Raw genomic sequence first — 13,847 nt, forward strand, 5'->3', positions numbered from 1 at the left:
CCTGTATACAAGAGTGTGAGATGTGTGTATAAGTGTGTGACCCGTATACACTGGTGCACCGCTGCTTCTCTCTCTGCCTTGAGTCAGCCTTCATTGTACTTCTGCAGAATGAGTTCCACAGCACTAAAATTTCTCTCCCTCTTCCTCCCCACCCAACCCCATCTTCTTTCTTTCTTCCGTCCACCCCTTCTCTTTCCTTTTCCCTCATTTCTGGATCTAGGCCACAGAATGGGTCGATGATCCTCTACAATAGGAAGAAGGTGAAGTACAGAAAGGATGGCTACTGCTGGAAAAAAAGGAAAGATGGGAAGACCACGCGGGAGGATCACATGAAGCTCAAAGTACAAGGAGTGGAGGTGAGGCCATTTGTCTGCACCATAGTGCACACAAACCCATCAACTCTCTTTGAAATCGTTGGGTTGCAAATAATGGGTGCACATAAGAAAAGAAGCCCGTGGTTTTGTGGTTGTTGCACATGCACTGCAAGTCCCCAAGTCGGCTCCAACTTTTTCTAGTCCACATTTGAGAATGAAAAAATACACCTCAGCAGCCCGAGTTTAGTTTTCCCTTGATAGCAAACAAAATGGAAGCAATTGTTTGTACCTTATTAAGCTCGGGATGTTTGCTCTGCTCCAGAGTGCCGGCATTAATCTTCCCCCATGCTGGGAACCACTGCCATCACAGGTAGACTGCAGGGCCCTTTTCTGCTTTTCCGTGCCCTGGCACGGCCCCACTTTGTGTGTGTGTGAGTGCTCTTTGATTTATCTCCACTCATACACACATATACTCGCTCACCAAACAGCGTGGGTGCTGGATCCAGAGTTTTACTCTTTATTTTTTTGGTGTTTGAACTGAGTATCTATCATTTTGTGTCCTTTGGATAGTTGAGCATGCTGAGGTCATGTGATGTTGTTCTGCATATGCAAACCCAAACTCATATTATACAATCATATAATTGAAAAAAAAAACAACAACAAAAAACGCGCACACAGAATATTTGAAACACTTGCCAAGACGTGCATTTATTCTCTGCTTGCTCTCTCTTCATGGAGCTCTCATTAGACAGTGAACAGACCTCACTTAACAACCAAATCTCTGCCAATCATTTTTTGGCAGTGCGTTTTCTGACAGCAGATGTTTTAGAGGAAGTTTGGAGTTTCCACCAATTATCCATTAAATTTACCAGCTTTACCTCTTAAAGGTATAATTCCCAAAAAATATTCACTCATGTTGTCCAAACCAGTACAATTTAGCATCAAACACAATGTTTAGCAGAATGTTGGCACTTCTGTTTTCCATACAATGTTGGGAACAGATTTTCAAACATAAAAAATGGCAGAACATGCTTTCCATTCATTTTAATTATTAGCTAAATTTGTTTCAAAGTAAATCCTACACCAATGTTTTTATTGAATTGCTTATTCACATACTGTACAAGACATGCAACAACCAATGACATTTGGCATTATTTGAGTGTTTGGTTATTGGCTTAAATTTTGGTATATTCCTCACACAAAGCTATTTAATGACTGTGGATGACTTGAAATGTAGCTACTTTTCTTGTGCTTTTGTGGTACTTTTTTCTTTCTTTTTTTCTCTTTGGAGACTGACAGCTCCTTGCAGATGTTTGTGGCTTGGATGATTTTGCAGATCATCTCTTTTTGAGTTCCACAGAAGAATGACAGTTAATCAGTAAATGATGACAGAATCTTAATTTTTTGGTGAACTGCTCCTTAAAGGACATTTGCAGTGGCAAAAGTTTCTCAATGCATCAGCCAACAGAGTCTTGTAAAGTTCAGATATATGTGAGAAATGCTGCAAAGTTCTTTATAGGCCTCTGTCATCTCTGAGGTGTCCTCTGACCCACACACATGCTGAATTCTACTAAAAGATCTCGTTTGAGCTGAGGTAACTCTGAGTTGAACTCACTCACTGAGCTGAAGAAAAACTCAAATAAACCCTTCTCTCTTTTCCTTTCTCTCTGTCTCCTTCCTTTATATCTCTCAGCCAGCACCGCCTGCTGTCATCTGGCAGGCTTATCCTCTAACATGCCTCCATATGTTTTTTCCTGTGTAAATGGCTGTGGCTTACAGTGGGCTAATTTCAGAAGGGTGGCAAGAAGGCGTTGGGTACTAAGGTGGACTCAGCAGAAAATTTCATGTCTGGCAAGCAGAGAAAAAAAGAGTGCACAGTGCGAACACTTCCTAGCTCACAGCAGGCTTAAAGGGATAAGACAGAGGGAGGTGTTTAGAGGAAGGTCCAAGTTGTTATTTTTCTCACAGTAAAATGTAACCATGGCTTTCTCTGTATAAATTCTGATAGAGAATACAGGAACATTTCCTTTGGTGTTTCATTCAAGAATGAAAGTCTCATGGTTTGAAATGACAAATGAGTGAGCGAATAATGACAGAATTTAAATTATGGGGGTAATGCTGAAATAATTAGTAATAATAATAATAATTCTAATAATTGAAAATTTTATCAATTTGACTTCTTATAAGTTAAACTTTTTTTTCATTTTAGGAATGTATTTTTTATATATATTGTAATGTTGTTGTTTTTTTTAAAGGAAATGCACATAATATATAGCATAGATTACCATTTAAAAGTTTGGGGTCAGTACAATTTTTTTTAAAGAAATTAATACTTGCATTAAGCAAGGATTAAATTGATCAAAATTGACAATAAATAATTTTACGTTGTTACAAAAGATTTCTATTTCAAATAAATACTGTTCTTTTGAATTTTCTATTCATCCTAGAATATTTGATCAAATGTGTCACCGTTTCCATAAAATATTAAGCAGCACAACTGTTTTCCACATTAATAATAAAATGTTTTGGTCACACTTTATTTTAAGGTCCAATTCTCGCTATTAACAAACCATTAACTACAAATTTTGCCTCAATAAACTCCTAATTTGCTGCTTATTAATAGTTAGTAAGGTAGTTGTTAGTTTAGGTATTGGGTAGGATTAGGGCATAAGAGGCTTCTTTCAAAAAACACACACAAAAAAATCTTACCAACCTAAACTTTTGAATGGTATAGATTCTGTATTTATTTACATAGCCTTCAGTTTGCTCCTTGTTTGAAGAACAATAGTGGGCAGGATAATATAAACAATGGGCATTTTTATTTGAATAACTGAAGAAATAATCACTAGACTAATTATCAAAATGATTTTTAGTTACAGCCCTATTTTTGAGTAAACTATCCCTTTAAGAAATCCCCCTCTGTGTTTATGAAGAAACTATATAGTCAAATGGCCGCGTCTCCATAGGTGAAGCATAATGAGGCTTCTGATCAGATGGCTCCAGCAGCGATTGGACACCGACGGTCCTGTGTTTCTCTCCTCCCGCTATGAGCAGCAGTATAATAGGGAGCGGCCACTCAGTACGTCCTCCCAGCGCACCCCAGACCGAGCGCAGAGCGATCAATCAGAGCTGTGCTCTTCAGGATAATAACCTTGCCCTATCAGTCTGCCTCAGACCTGTTTACTGCAAACGCAAATAAATGACGTGACCTTCACCTTCAGAGCCATTTCACTGAGGGCTTTTTCTCCAGGAGGGGTGTGCGAATGAGAGGTGTCATATTGTGTGGTCTGTGTGTGTTTGAAACAAGGGCTGGTAAAACTCTGTGTCTCCGGGCTACATGACAATTCCTTTAAGTGGCGACTGTGGTGGCTACCCAGTAGGGCTGCACGATAAATCGCATGCGATATTTAATGCGCATCTTGTCAGAAAGCCGGTTCTGTAATCAGCGGTAAATCTCCATCACGTGCGTGCTTTCACATTGAGCAGCATTAACTACACAGAGCCGTTGTTCACTGACGAGCTGCGCAAAAAATCGCGCGAATATGAACGTGGTTTTGCGCAGCTCGTCAGTGAACAACGGCTCTGTGTAGTTAATGCTGCTCAATGTGAAAGCCCGCACGTGATGGAGATTTACCGCTGATTACAGAACCGGCTTTACTGATAAGATGCGCGTTAAATATCGCATGCGATTTATCGTGCAGCCCTACTACCCAGCCTCCTTCACTCTCCCACTATCTCCCTTTTCTCTCTCTCTCTATAGAACAGATGAACCTTGAGTCCACAGTAAAACTCCTTGTTCCCTAAAATTGGAGCAAGACGTGTGTTACAGCATTAGTACTTAACAGGGCGTGAAATAGCAGCCTGGCTTCCTGACGTCTCCCCATCACTTCAGGTGAGAGTGTAGACGATGAGATAGATGAGCATCCCCCCTTCCTCCTCTTGATCATTCCCACAATGCAACAGGGCCACCAGAAAAAGGCATGTCCGTTACTGGCTATCTAGTTTCTTTCCTGGTTGTAGCTGACATCTTCCTCCTCTGACCCTCAGCTACAAAGGCCTAATCAGGAAGTCAACCACCCGTGATCCCAGTACACAGCAGACTCATTTATATTCCTAATAATTCCTGACTACCTAACCGCTTTCAAGGATAGCCGTTTTGTCTTTCTATTACAAGGCGTTTTAGCACCATCAATTCAATGGGTGAATCAGATGAATGATGTTGCAGGAAAAGTGCTGAAAAGTGGAAAAGTTAAGTGTGACATACACAGGTAGCTGATCTCAACTCTTTGTGTCTGTGCTGTCAATTCTGGCTGACTTGAGGGATCATCACAGTTCAGTTTGTATTTGTGTGGCACTTTTTACAATGCATTGTTCCTAAGTTCCAAAGCAGCTTTACAGGAAACTGAGAAATAAAGAAGAAAAGAAAATAGTGCTTTACAAGCCCCTAGTAACGAGAAAAGCTCCCTATGATTTTTATTTTATTTTTATATTTTTGGATTTGACATCTGGGCTTAGGTTAAAACCTCAGACATCTTGTAAGGACATTAGGGGGTTATCCTAGCTTGACAGTCATGTATTATACATTTTTCAAGCACAATAACTTTTTTTTTTTATCAGATAGAATTTTGATATCAGAGTTGAGACCCTAGAGTGACTCTGATCTAATTCTTTATTAACAAAGTACATTAACAGTTAACATAGAGGTGGTTGAGGAACAATGCTTACTAGTGTCTATTTCTACCTCTAAATCTGCTCTCTCTCTCTCTCTTTCATTCTCTGTGTGATCAGTTCTCCTGTCCTGGACCTTATACTGTACTTGTTACTATTTTAAGCAATTTATTATTGTCAAGGTAAACTTTAGTCACTTTCAGATTTTGTCCTGTGTAAAATCGGTACTTTTCTAATGTTCTATGACCTTGTTTGCCCTCAGAAAGTCATAGAAATTACTATACTTAAATTACTAAAGGCCTGGTGAAAGGAAGACAATATACAGTATGTTAAAGAATTCAGTCTCAGTGTAAGCATGTTTTACCTTAGCCCTAAATAAATTAGGTGTTAATTAACTTAAAATATATCCACTAGGTAGAAAAGTTAGGGCGGGAGAAGCAGTGTACTACCTTCAGAGTATTTTAATTATAGTCATGCATTGATTAGTTGCATTATTGATTGATGTTGATTAGCCATGCCAATGTTTTATTTAGAACAAAGAGTGTTGGACTTGAAGTTTCTCCTGAATGCTCTTCTGTAATTTCTATTGTGTTTTAAATGTTCGAGACACTTTTTTATGTTTTAAAAAAACATTCATCTAGTCACTCCCAACAGGGCTTTGTAATAAAGAATTCTGAAAGTAAACGAATAGTTGCACTACATGGTTCAGTTAAGTAATTTCTCAGGACAAAGCACTAAAACAAGCAGTTTAGTATTCATTTTTAGAGGTTTTTATTTGGTGTTTCACTAAGTTTTTGTCATAGTTTTAATTATTGTTATAGTGCATTTTACACTCTTAAAATGAAAGGTTCTTTTTTGGCATCTTTGATTCCATGAAGAACCTTTATCATCCAAGGAACCTTACCATTGAACAAAAGGTTCTTTATAGTTGAAAAGGGATGTTTACAATGTTAAAATGTTCCTCACACAAAGAAAAACAAGATGGTTTGTTTAAGAAATGTTCACTAAAAGGTTCTGTAGGGAACCAAAAATGCTTCTTCTTTGAAATCCCCCTTTTGGAACCTTATTTTTAAGAGTGTAAAATCTTAAGAAATGGTCATCCTTTGTTAATGACCATTTCTGTCAGTAGTTTTGACAAGATTAACCTTGATTAGGAATCATGTGTGGGTAGAAAGACAAAGATTTTAGACAGTGAATGCCCCATTATTACCAATAGCAATTTATGGTCATACTGTTCCATAAATAAATTTATAAAAGTGTTTTGAATATTGTGAAATTGCCCTAGCAGCATCCATGCCACTAAGAGTGGAAGACTAAAGCGCCTCCCCTCTCTTGATTAGCTGTTAATTCCGTTAATGTTAATCTTGCGCTGCTGATACACATACCCTCCCCAAGACCCAACTCATGATTCCGGCATTCTAATAAACTCCCAAACACGTATTGATTTCTCTTAAGTGAAGGTGGCAGGGTGGGCGAGTTTTTCATTACCCAGTGGTAATTATACAGATTGAAATAAGCTTTCTTATTTAGATGCAGCTCCCGCTCTCTTAACCTCTACCGGCCGGGAGAGGCACTACCCCAGTGCACCATCCAGACCCCCTCGGTCCCAACACGTTATTTCATGTTGACTCCATCTAATGCGTGATATCAGCCATGCGAGTACACGATGAGCAGGGCTAATGGAGTGTGCCTGTAGCTCAATCACCTCTCTCCATTGATAATAATGAAGACAAATGTCAAAACCGCTGTTTGTAATGCCGTAATCAAGTGGGCACCTTTGCTGCGGACAGCGGCGGGGAAGGTTGCAGTATGTCAACGCTATCACCGTTCTGTGTCCAGATTGAAAGCAACAGCTACTTTGCAGGATCAGCGATACGCAGCCGTGTTTATTTGTGTTAACGGAGGCCGCTCTCGGTTCCAATTATCAGCATCTCCTTTCTCCAGGGGGACGTTTTGTCTGTAATTGTTTAGAAAATGGCTATTATTTTGCGATACGCCACATGCTGTTGCGAGCAGGGTGTGTCCACGTGCAGATGCGGTCGTCGATAGCAACAGCTTGCAAAGCCAGATGTGAGACAAGGAGGAGGAAGTGACATAACAGACTCTTTCTCAACAAACCACTGCTTCCAGCTCTTGTGTGAAATTAGCAGATATATAGAAACTGATGGAAGTACAAAAGGAAGGTTTCAGGTTGGCCGATTCTCCAAAACTTCCAACCATTTCCTCAACTGTCTGGGATGCATAAACAGCTAATCGATTTTCCTAGTCTCCTTCTTTTATTTTCCCTCTCTCTAAACCCTTCATTCTCTCTCCGTTTGTTCTCGGTGTGTCTGCTGTATTTCCTTCTGTGACTGCTCACTCCTGCAATCTCTGTATATCATGTGTGTGAAAGGCAGACGCTGAATCCGGTTATGATGTTTCTGAGTGTGCCGTTTCCATGGTTTTGCAGCTCCAAACTCCTGCGAGAGCGAGAGATTTGTTGAAGTTTTAGCTCCAAAGGTGCAGAAAGAAGTTTTCCCATGATGACTTGCTGTCTCCTCAAATGTTGTCAATAAGAAGAATGTGAAAAAGCAAGGGCAGCAGAAAAGGAAGTGCGAAATATAAAATATTCGATTGTTTCTGGCTTAGAATGAAGCATCACTGTGCAACTATGACTGTGGAATGAAGATCAATACAAGTCTTCCAATAACACATTTCACGAGAGTGCTGTACAATTAATTCACAAAGTGGTTTGTCCCTCCATCCATCTTATGCCTTTGATCTGTTTTTATAAATCTGGCATGAGCCAGACTTCCTAAAGCTAATTGAAAGGCTGTGGTTGTATGTTCTAGTAACTCACCCGGTCATGTGTTTTAAACCCGGTGTAATTAATTTTCAGAACACACGCCTAATAATCTTAGTAGCTCTGAGCGGCAACAATACAACCCTCTCAAAATCACGGCGGTATTTTTGGGCCTTCTCTATAAAGACGGGTAGGGAAGTTTGACATGTATTGACAGAATAAGATGATATGAATGATCTACACTTTTCAATAATTTAATTTCCCAGTCCCTTTCAGTTTAGTTTGAATATGAATTGAATTGGCCACACCCCACAGGAAGTGGAATTAGAACTTGAATTGGAATAAGAAAAATAAATCAAATGGCATTCTGGCAAATGATGTTTGAAGGATCTGTAGGTCAAGACTTTTTAAAGTGTTTTTTTACATATATATTTGAACAAGGCTGTCAAGCCAGCAATTTAAATTTCAATTCTACCTCCTATATAAATTTTCCTATTAAAAGTCATTCTCACTTGGTGAGCCCATGTGAATGGTGCACAACCCTGTCATTCCTTTTGTTTAATTCCTGATGCTAATAAAATTGTGCACTTCACTTTTAAACAACTTGTAATGCATTATAATGCTTACATATTCATGGTTATACCTTTAAAGAGGGTAATGCATTAAAACATATCACATTATATTGGGTCTCTTCAGTATAACTATGAATAGGTAAGTACTATAATGTATTTTATCTTATTCTTAATGCATTATAATTTATAATACATTACATACACAAGCTTCAAGTGAAGTGTTACCAACATAAATATATTTTTAATGACGAACATAAAGGATTTTAGTTAGATGATTTGTATAATTGAGTGGTCGTATGAATGCCAATGATAGCGTGAGCTTTTTAAAATACAATTTGGGGGCTGCCCGGCCTTCTCACTATCTATACCTGATCAGTGGAGTTGTACAAAAGACATTCAAGGTTTGCTTTTCAAAGCCATTGGAACAGAAAGAGACATTACTTCAAGGTAAAGCCAAAGATAAGGGTATAGGCTGAGGAACACATCACTCTCCACCATCAACATCACATCCCTAATTATTAGCTCTGCTGTGACCTTACATCCCTTGCCTTCACTCCACTGTAAAATCAGACAGAGATCACTGATTATTTTTATGGGCTATAACACCTTCAGTGCTAATACCTGTGTGCCAGTGTAGAGAGAGTGTAATGAAGGAGAGATGTCTTTGTTTTGATGTATGATTCTGTGCACAGCGCTCGAGTCTCTTCTCTGGGAGCGTGCAGCTCACAGCTCATTTGTCAGCCCGGCTGATGATGGAATTTCAGCATTCAGTACACAAATCAGAGCCGAGCGAGTTCAAAGCGACGACACTAAGCATGCAGCTTTAAACTGACTAGCGAGCGCTTTCATAAAGATTTCTCTTTTTTTCGCTCTCTTAGGTCATCTGCAATTCCATTTTAATTACCTACGTCAGGGCCCGGACACTGTTACAGACTCACTTTCCACCTCTTCATCTAAGAAAAGAGAGGATTAGTTTCACTTTGTAGTCGACAGATGTTTCAGTTTCAGAGTGATATGTGTAATGTAAAAGTAAGCCGCAGCATAATTGCGCTGAGAGAAAAGGTGATAGATGTATCATGTTGTCAGATCCAAGGAGGGAGTTCCCAGGAGGCTTCTTTTCAGAAGGATGTTCATAGAACCGGGTGTCAACCTCTGTTTGTCATGGCTATGTTCATTCATTCGCTCTTAGATCAGTGTTAAATTGTCTTTCAGTGTCCCGATCTGACTTCTGTCAGTGAGATTGGTTAAAAAGGCGGCAGGCAGTGTTGGAGTCTCTTCATGAGGTCATTATGGTTTGACGTGAACCCTAGGTGACGTTATTATTGCGTGTTTTTGATTGCATATTTTCTGCACAGTCTGCAGAAATCTCCCCGAATTCATTATAGTTCACCCATACCTGCTCAAAGTCTCCTCGTGCGGTACGCACCAAAAGGTATTTACTTCTGCGAGCTGACCGCTAAGTCGTGCATTATTGACACGTGGTGTACAAGTTGGAATTTGCTGCTGAGTATGCTTAATAACTGTAAAATCAAAATGTAGCAATGTTCCAACGTCCCGTCTTCAAAGGCGGCGTAATGAGCAGCGAGAGGAGTTCAAAGGAAATGCTGAAGTGTTTATATAGAGCAATATAACGTCCACAGAGCTGCTTATTTTACCGCTGATATGGAGGGAGTTGATATTTAACATGAAAGGACTGCTTAAGAGGAGTTTAACAGAAAAAACAGGTTAAAGCCTTCTGCTCTGGGCAACAGGGGAAACAGTTAAGCACTCTTCCCATTTAGTCCTGCCTTTCACTCTGTCTCTCTCACTCCTTCGTTCTCACTATTGGATTTGTGTGGCTGTTTTTTAACTGTTGTTTTATTCTTTATTTTATTTATTTTATTTTATTTTAGTCATTTATTAGACGCTTTTATCCAAAGCGACTTACAAATGAGGACAACAGAAGCAATCAATTGTAGTATTAAAACAACTAAAACAGATCCAAAACTAAAAGCTAAAACTTTATAAATACTACCTATACACATTTTAAAAATAAAGAGATTAAATAAAAATGACAAATGCATACAACAAAATTTAAAAACTTAACACTTACACATAGTAAGAAATGGTTATAAAAATTGAAACAGAAGCGAAACAAGTAATAGGAATATTCTTGTTTTATTAATCAATTCACTTGTTTGAATTATTTGTCTTAATGGTTTAAAGGCTATGCTAATGTCTCTTATAGATTTTATAATAAATAAGAACTATTGATATTGCTGTAAAGCTGTTGGTAACATTTTACAATATGGTTCTATACATTTGCATTAGGTATCATGAGCTAACAATGAGCAACATATTTTTATAGCATTTATTAGGTTAACTTTCATTTTATAAATATACTACTGTTCATTGTTAAATTTAACTACTTATAATATTAAATATATATTAGTATATGTAGAAAAATAAAATAAGGATTAATAAATGCTTTGATTAACGTTAACAAATCAAATTGAACCTTATTGTACAGTGTTATTAATGTCCAAAAAGATTTTGGACATTGTTTCATGCGTCTCAGAAGACTGAGAGACGTCTCAGCTAAGATTTTGGTCACGACTGATCTGTGCCTTTTATCTTTGCAAGTTTAAGCCAGTTTGCAAACGTTTTGACATCCTTATATGCAAAATTGAGATAATATTTCACAAACCTACGATGTCATTTTTTTCCCCACTCTCTCCTCGTATACTGTAGTGAATTACTGTATGTGACATTGACTATTCAGTGAAAAGTGCATGAGTGAACGACTTGGACACAGTATATGCAATGTGTAAAAGATTCTTGCTTTTGTTCTTTCATGCTCCTCATGAGTTCAGCACTGCAGCGAGATGTCATGATAGACATGAGAAGTGGCAAAAGCGGTTTTCCATCCTCTCTTTTCACACTGACAGCTACTGTGCTCTGAGAAAGTCTCATGGCATCATACTGACGCTTATATGACTACTATAGCAACCAATATAGATCCACTGGATATTGACTGCATTTGCAAACTGACAGTGTGGACAGTTAGTCCTAAAGGTTTGAAAACCACATCCAAGTTGTGTGCATTTGTGAAAAAAAGCCTTAGAAGCAGCATAAAATAGCAAGTGTAATTCCAAGGGGAAAAAAGGTAATGGAAAACAAATGTATGACTGTTTTGGTGCATTATAAGTGGGTAAATAATAATTAAATAAATAAAAAATGTTATGGCCCCTTTAAGAGGCTTGAAATTTTGGCCTTCTTCCACCATCTGTTTTCACAGAAAGGGATCTTGACACAATTATAGCCCTAAAGCTCAGACACATGCAGAAAGTAATCCTTAATCAGCATTAACGACAACATGAAACAGCATTCGCAATGCATTTAACTGCTTCAGTTAGAAATTCAGTGGGGTCCAGAAGTCTGATACCATACTGAAAATTTGGAAATAAACCAGGTCTCATGATTTTGAAAAATTTAAAACAAATGAGCCTTATGATGTAAAATAAATAAGACTCATAATGAAATGTTTAAGATTATGCACTAATCAGGTTAGTCAATTTATGAGACTGATCATGTGACTCCTTTGTACAGATTAGATTCAGATATTCGTGTTAAATGTCAATGATACATTTTGATTTCATTCTGTCTTTAACATAGCAAATACAGCTTTTCCGGTGGAAAAAAAGTATTACGTCACATCATATCAAAGTGCTTTCAAGTATTTCTTAGAATATTCAGGTTTTCTATGAATGCGTGAAAACAGGGCTCTCAGTCTACAGAAGAATGATCCTCACACTGAGTTAAGGGCCCTTCTGCACAGCACTGAATGCGTTTGCCTCAACAATGGGGCCCTTGGTATGAATCCCCCCACTATTGGAGAGAATGCACAGTCACTCACACATGCACACGCACCGCTGCAGTCATGCCAAATCCACTCTCTTTCTTCAAGGATTTGGGATTAAGGAATCCCCTGTAGGAGAAAGATGGATCTATTAGATATGCCTCTGAAAAGTGGACAGGAGAGGAGGGGTGGCAGAGAGGAGAAAAGAATCAAGGAGGAATATCACGCATAGCGGACATAGAGAGAGAGAGAGAGGGTCAGAATAAATGCAATATAGCCTCAGGCAAACAGTGAACAATTGTTACTCTGCCTCATGTAACACACTGCAACCTTAAACTGCAAATTTTTTTCAGTCAATTAATTTCTGCTGGTTGGAGATGGAATGCTCACTCAGGGGGCTTTATATGTCTCACTGCACTGAAGGGCATTAGTCAGCAATAAAGAGCTTTTTCTCGATGACGCTGAGCACAGAATCATCAACAAAAGCAATAACAAATACACAAAGCATAACACTTTCCCATAATGCTATATCAACACGCCACTATAATATTAAATGGCTTTTGAAAGTGTTTCAGCTTTCAAATGGCTTGTGAGATTGTTTCAAACGATTTTCTCTTCTCAATAGTGCACATGTGGGTGCGTGTTGTATATGTCTCGCCGTGTTGCATAGCAGACAGCTGTGATTCATCAGTCCCACAGCACTATATAAATCAAACTCTATCTATAGAGTGAGACCAGTACTGTGGGTCTTCTTTCATTCTTAATAAGATTTAGGCACTGTTGTTGCTGATTTCTTGCTGGCCAATATAAGAATGGCCGAAACGCCCATCTTGGTGGTATTAATATAGGCTGAGCGCAGTTGATTATGTTTTAGTAAATGTAAACAGGCATATTTGACAAACACAGCCCATCCAAATATCAGGCTTACGCATGAGATCCACCACTGTGTATTATGTTGTTAATATTAATCAAACTCTCAGGTAATATTAAGCAGAATAACTCCTACAGAATGAAATCAGTATTCATTTATTATATTAAATAGCTTTATTTTATATGTAATATCATTTTTTAATATTTGAGTACAGTACTTTATGATACAGCTGTTGGATACCTGAAAAAAAATGTCAAGCTCTTTATGTAATTTAAACCATTGTCTTATTGTTTTTATTTGTTTTATTGCTTATAATTTATCTTTGTTTCTTTATTTTGTTACTGATTGTTTATTTGAATAATTTCTTTAAAAAAAAAACATGAAGCTAGGACTTTAAGAAATTAAATTTTTTTGTTTTCTTATTTTTAATATTACTATAAATATAAACATATTAATGAATTATATGTTATATTATGCAGTGAAGCCTATGCCAATCATGTAGTTAAATTTTAGATTTAGTCATATTTTTTATTGATTAACTTTTTTGAATATTTGAGTACTTTATGATATAGCTGTTAGATACCTGAAAAATAATGTAAAAATAAGTTGTTTCTTTATCTTTATTTTGTTAGTTGAGAGTTTTATTTGAATAATTTCTTTAAAAACATTAAGCTAGAACTGTTTAGTAAATTTTTTTAGTTCATATAAAGATTTTAAATGTTTAATTTATTAAATATTCAATTAATGATTGATTGTACTGACTATCTAAATTTTGGTATGACGACCCTATTGGCCAGCATGT

At 37.6% G+C, this 13,847-nt stretch overlaps 1 protein-coding gene across 3 annotated transcripts in view; it reads left to right on the forward strand.

Annotated features, from left to right (window-relative positions):
• Positions 1-224: 224 nt before the first annotated feature.
• The window catches only part of LOC107695759 (calmodulin-binding transcription activator 1-like), a 177,211-nt gene continuing 163,588 nt past the window's right edge, over positions 225-13,847 (forward strand). For all 3 annotated transcript variants that reach the window (XM_016495788.1, XM_016495789.1, XM_016495790.1), the window contains exon 1: positions 225-356. In XM_016495788.1, the coding sequence (XP_016351274.1) occupies positions 237-356 (120 nt within the window). In that variant the 5' untranslated portion in view covers positions 225-236. The remainder of the gene's footprint in view (positions 357-13,847) is intronic.

This window comes from Sinocyclocheilus anshuiensis, unplaced genomic scaffold (genome assembly GCF_001515605.1).
Source record: "Sinocyclocheilus anshuiensis isolate Anshui unplaced genomic scaffold, SAMN03320099.WGS_v1.1 scaffold234, whole genome shotgun sequence".
Classification (NCBI taxonomy): Eukaryota; Metazoa; Chordata; class Actinopteri; order Cypriniformes; family Cyprinidae; genus Sinocyclocheilus; species Sinocyclocheilus anshuiensis.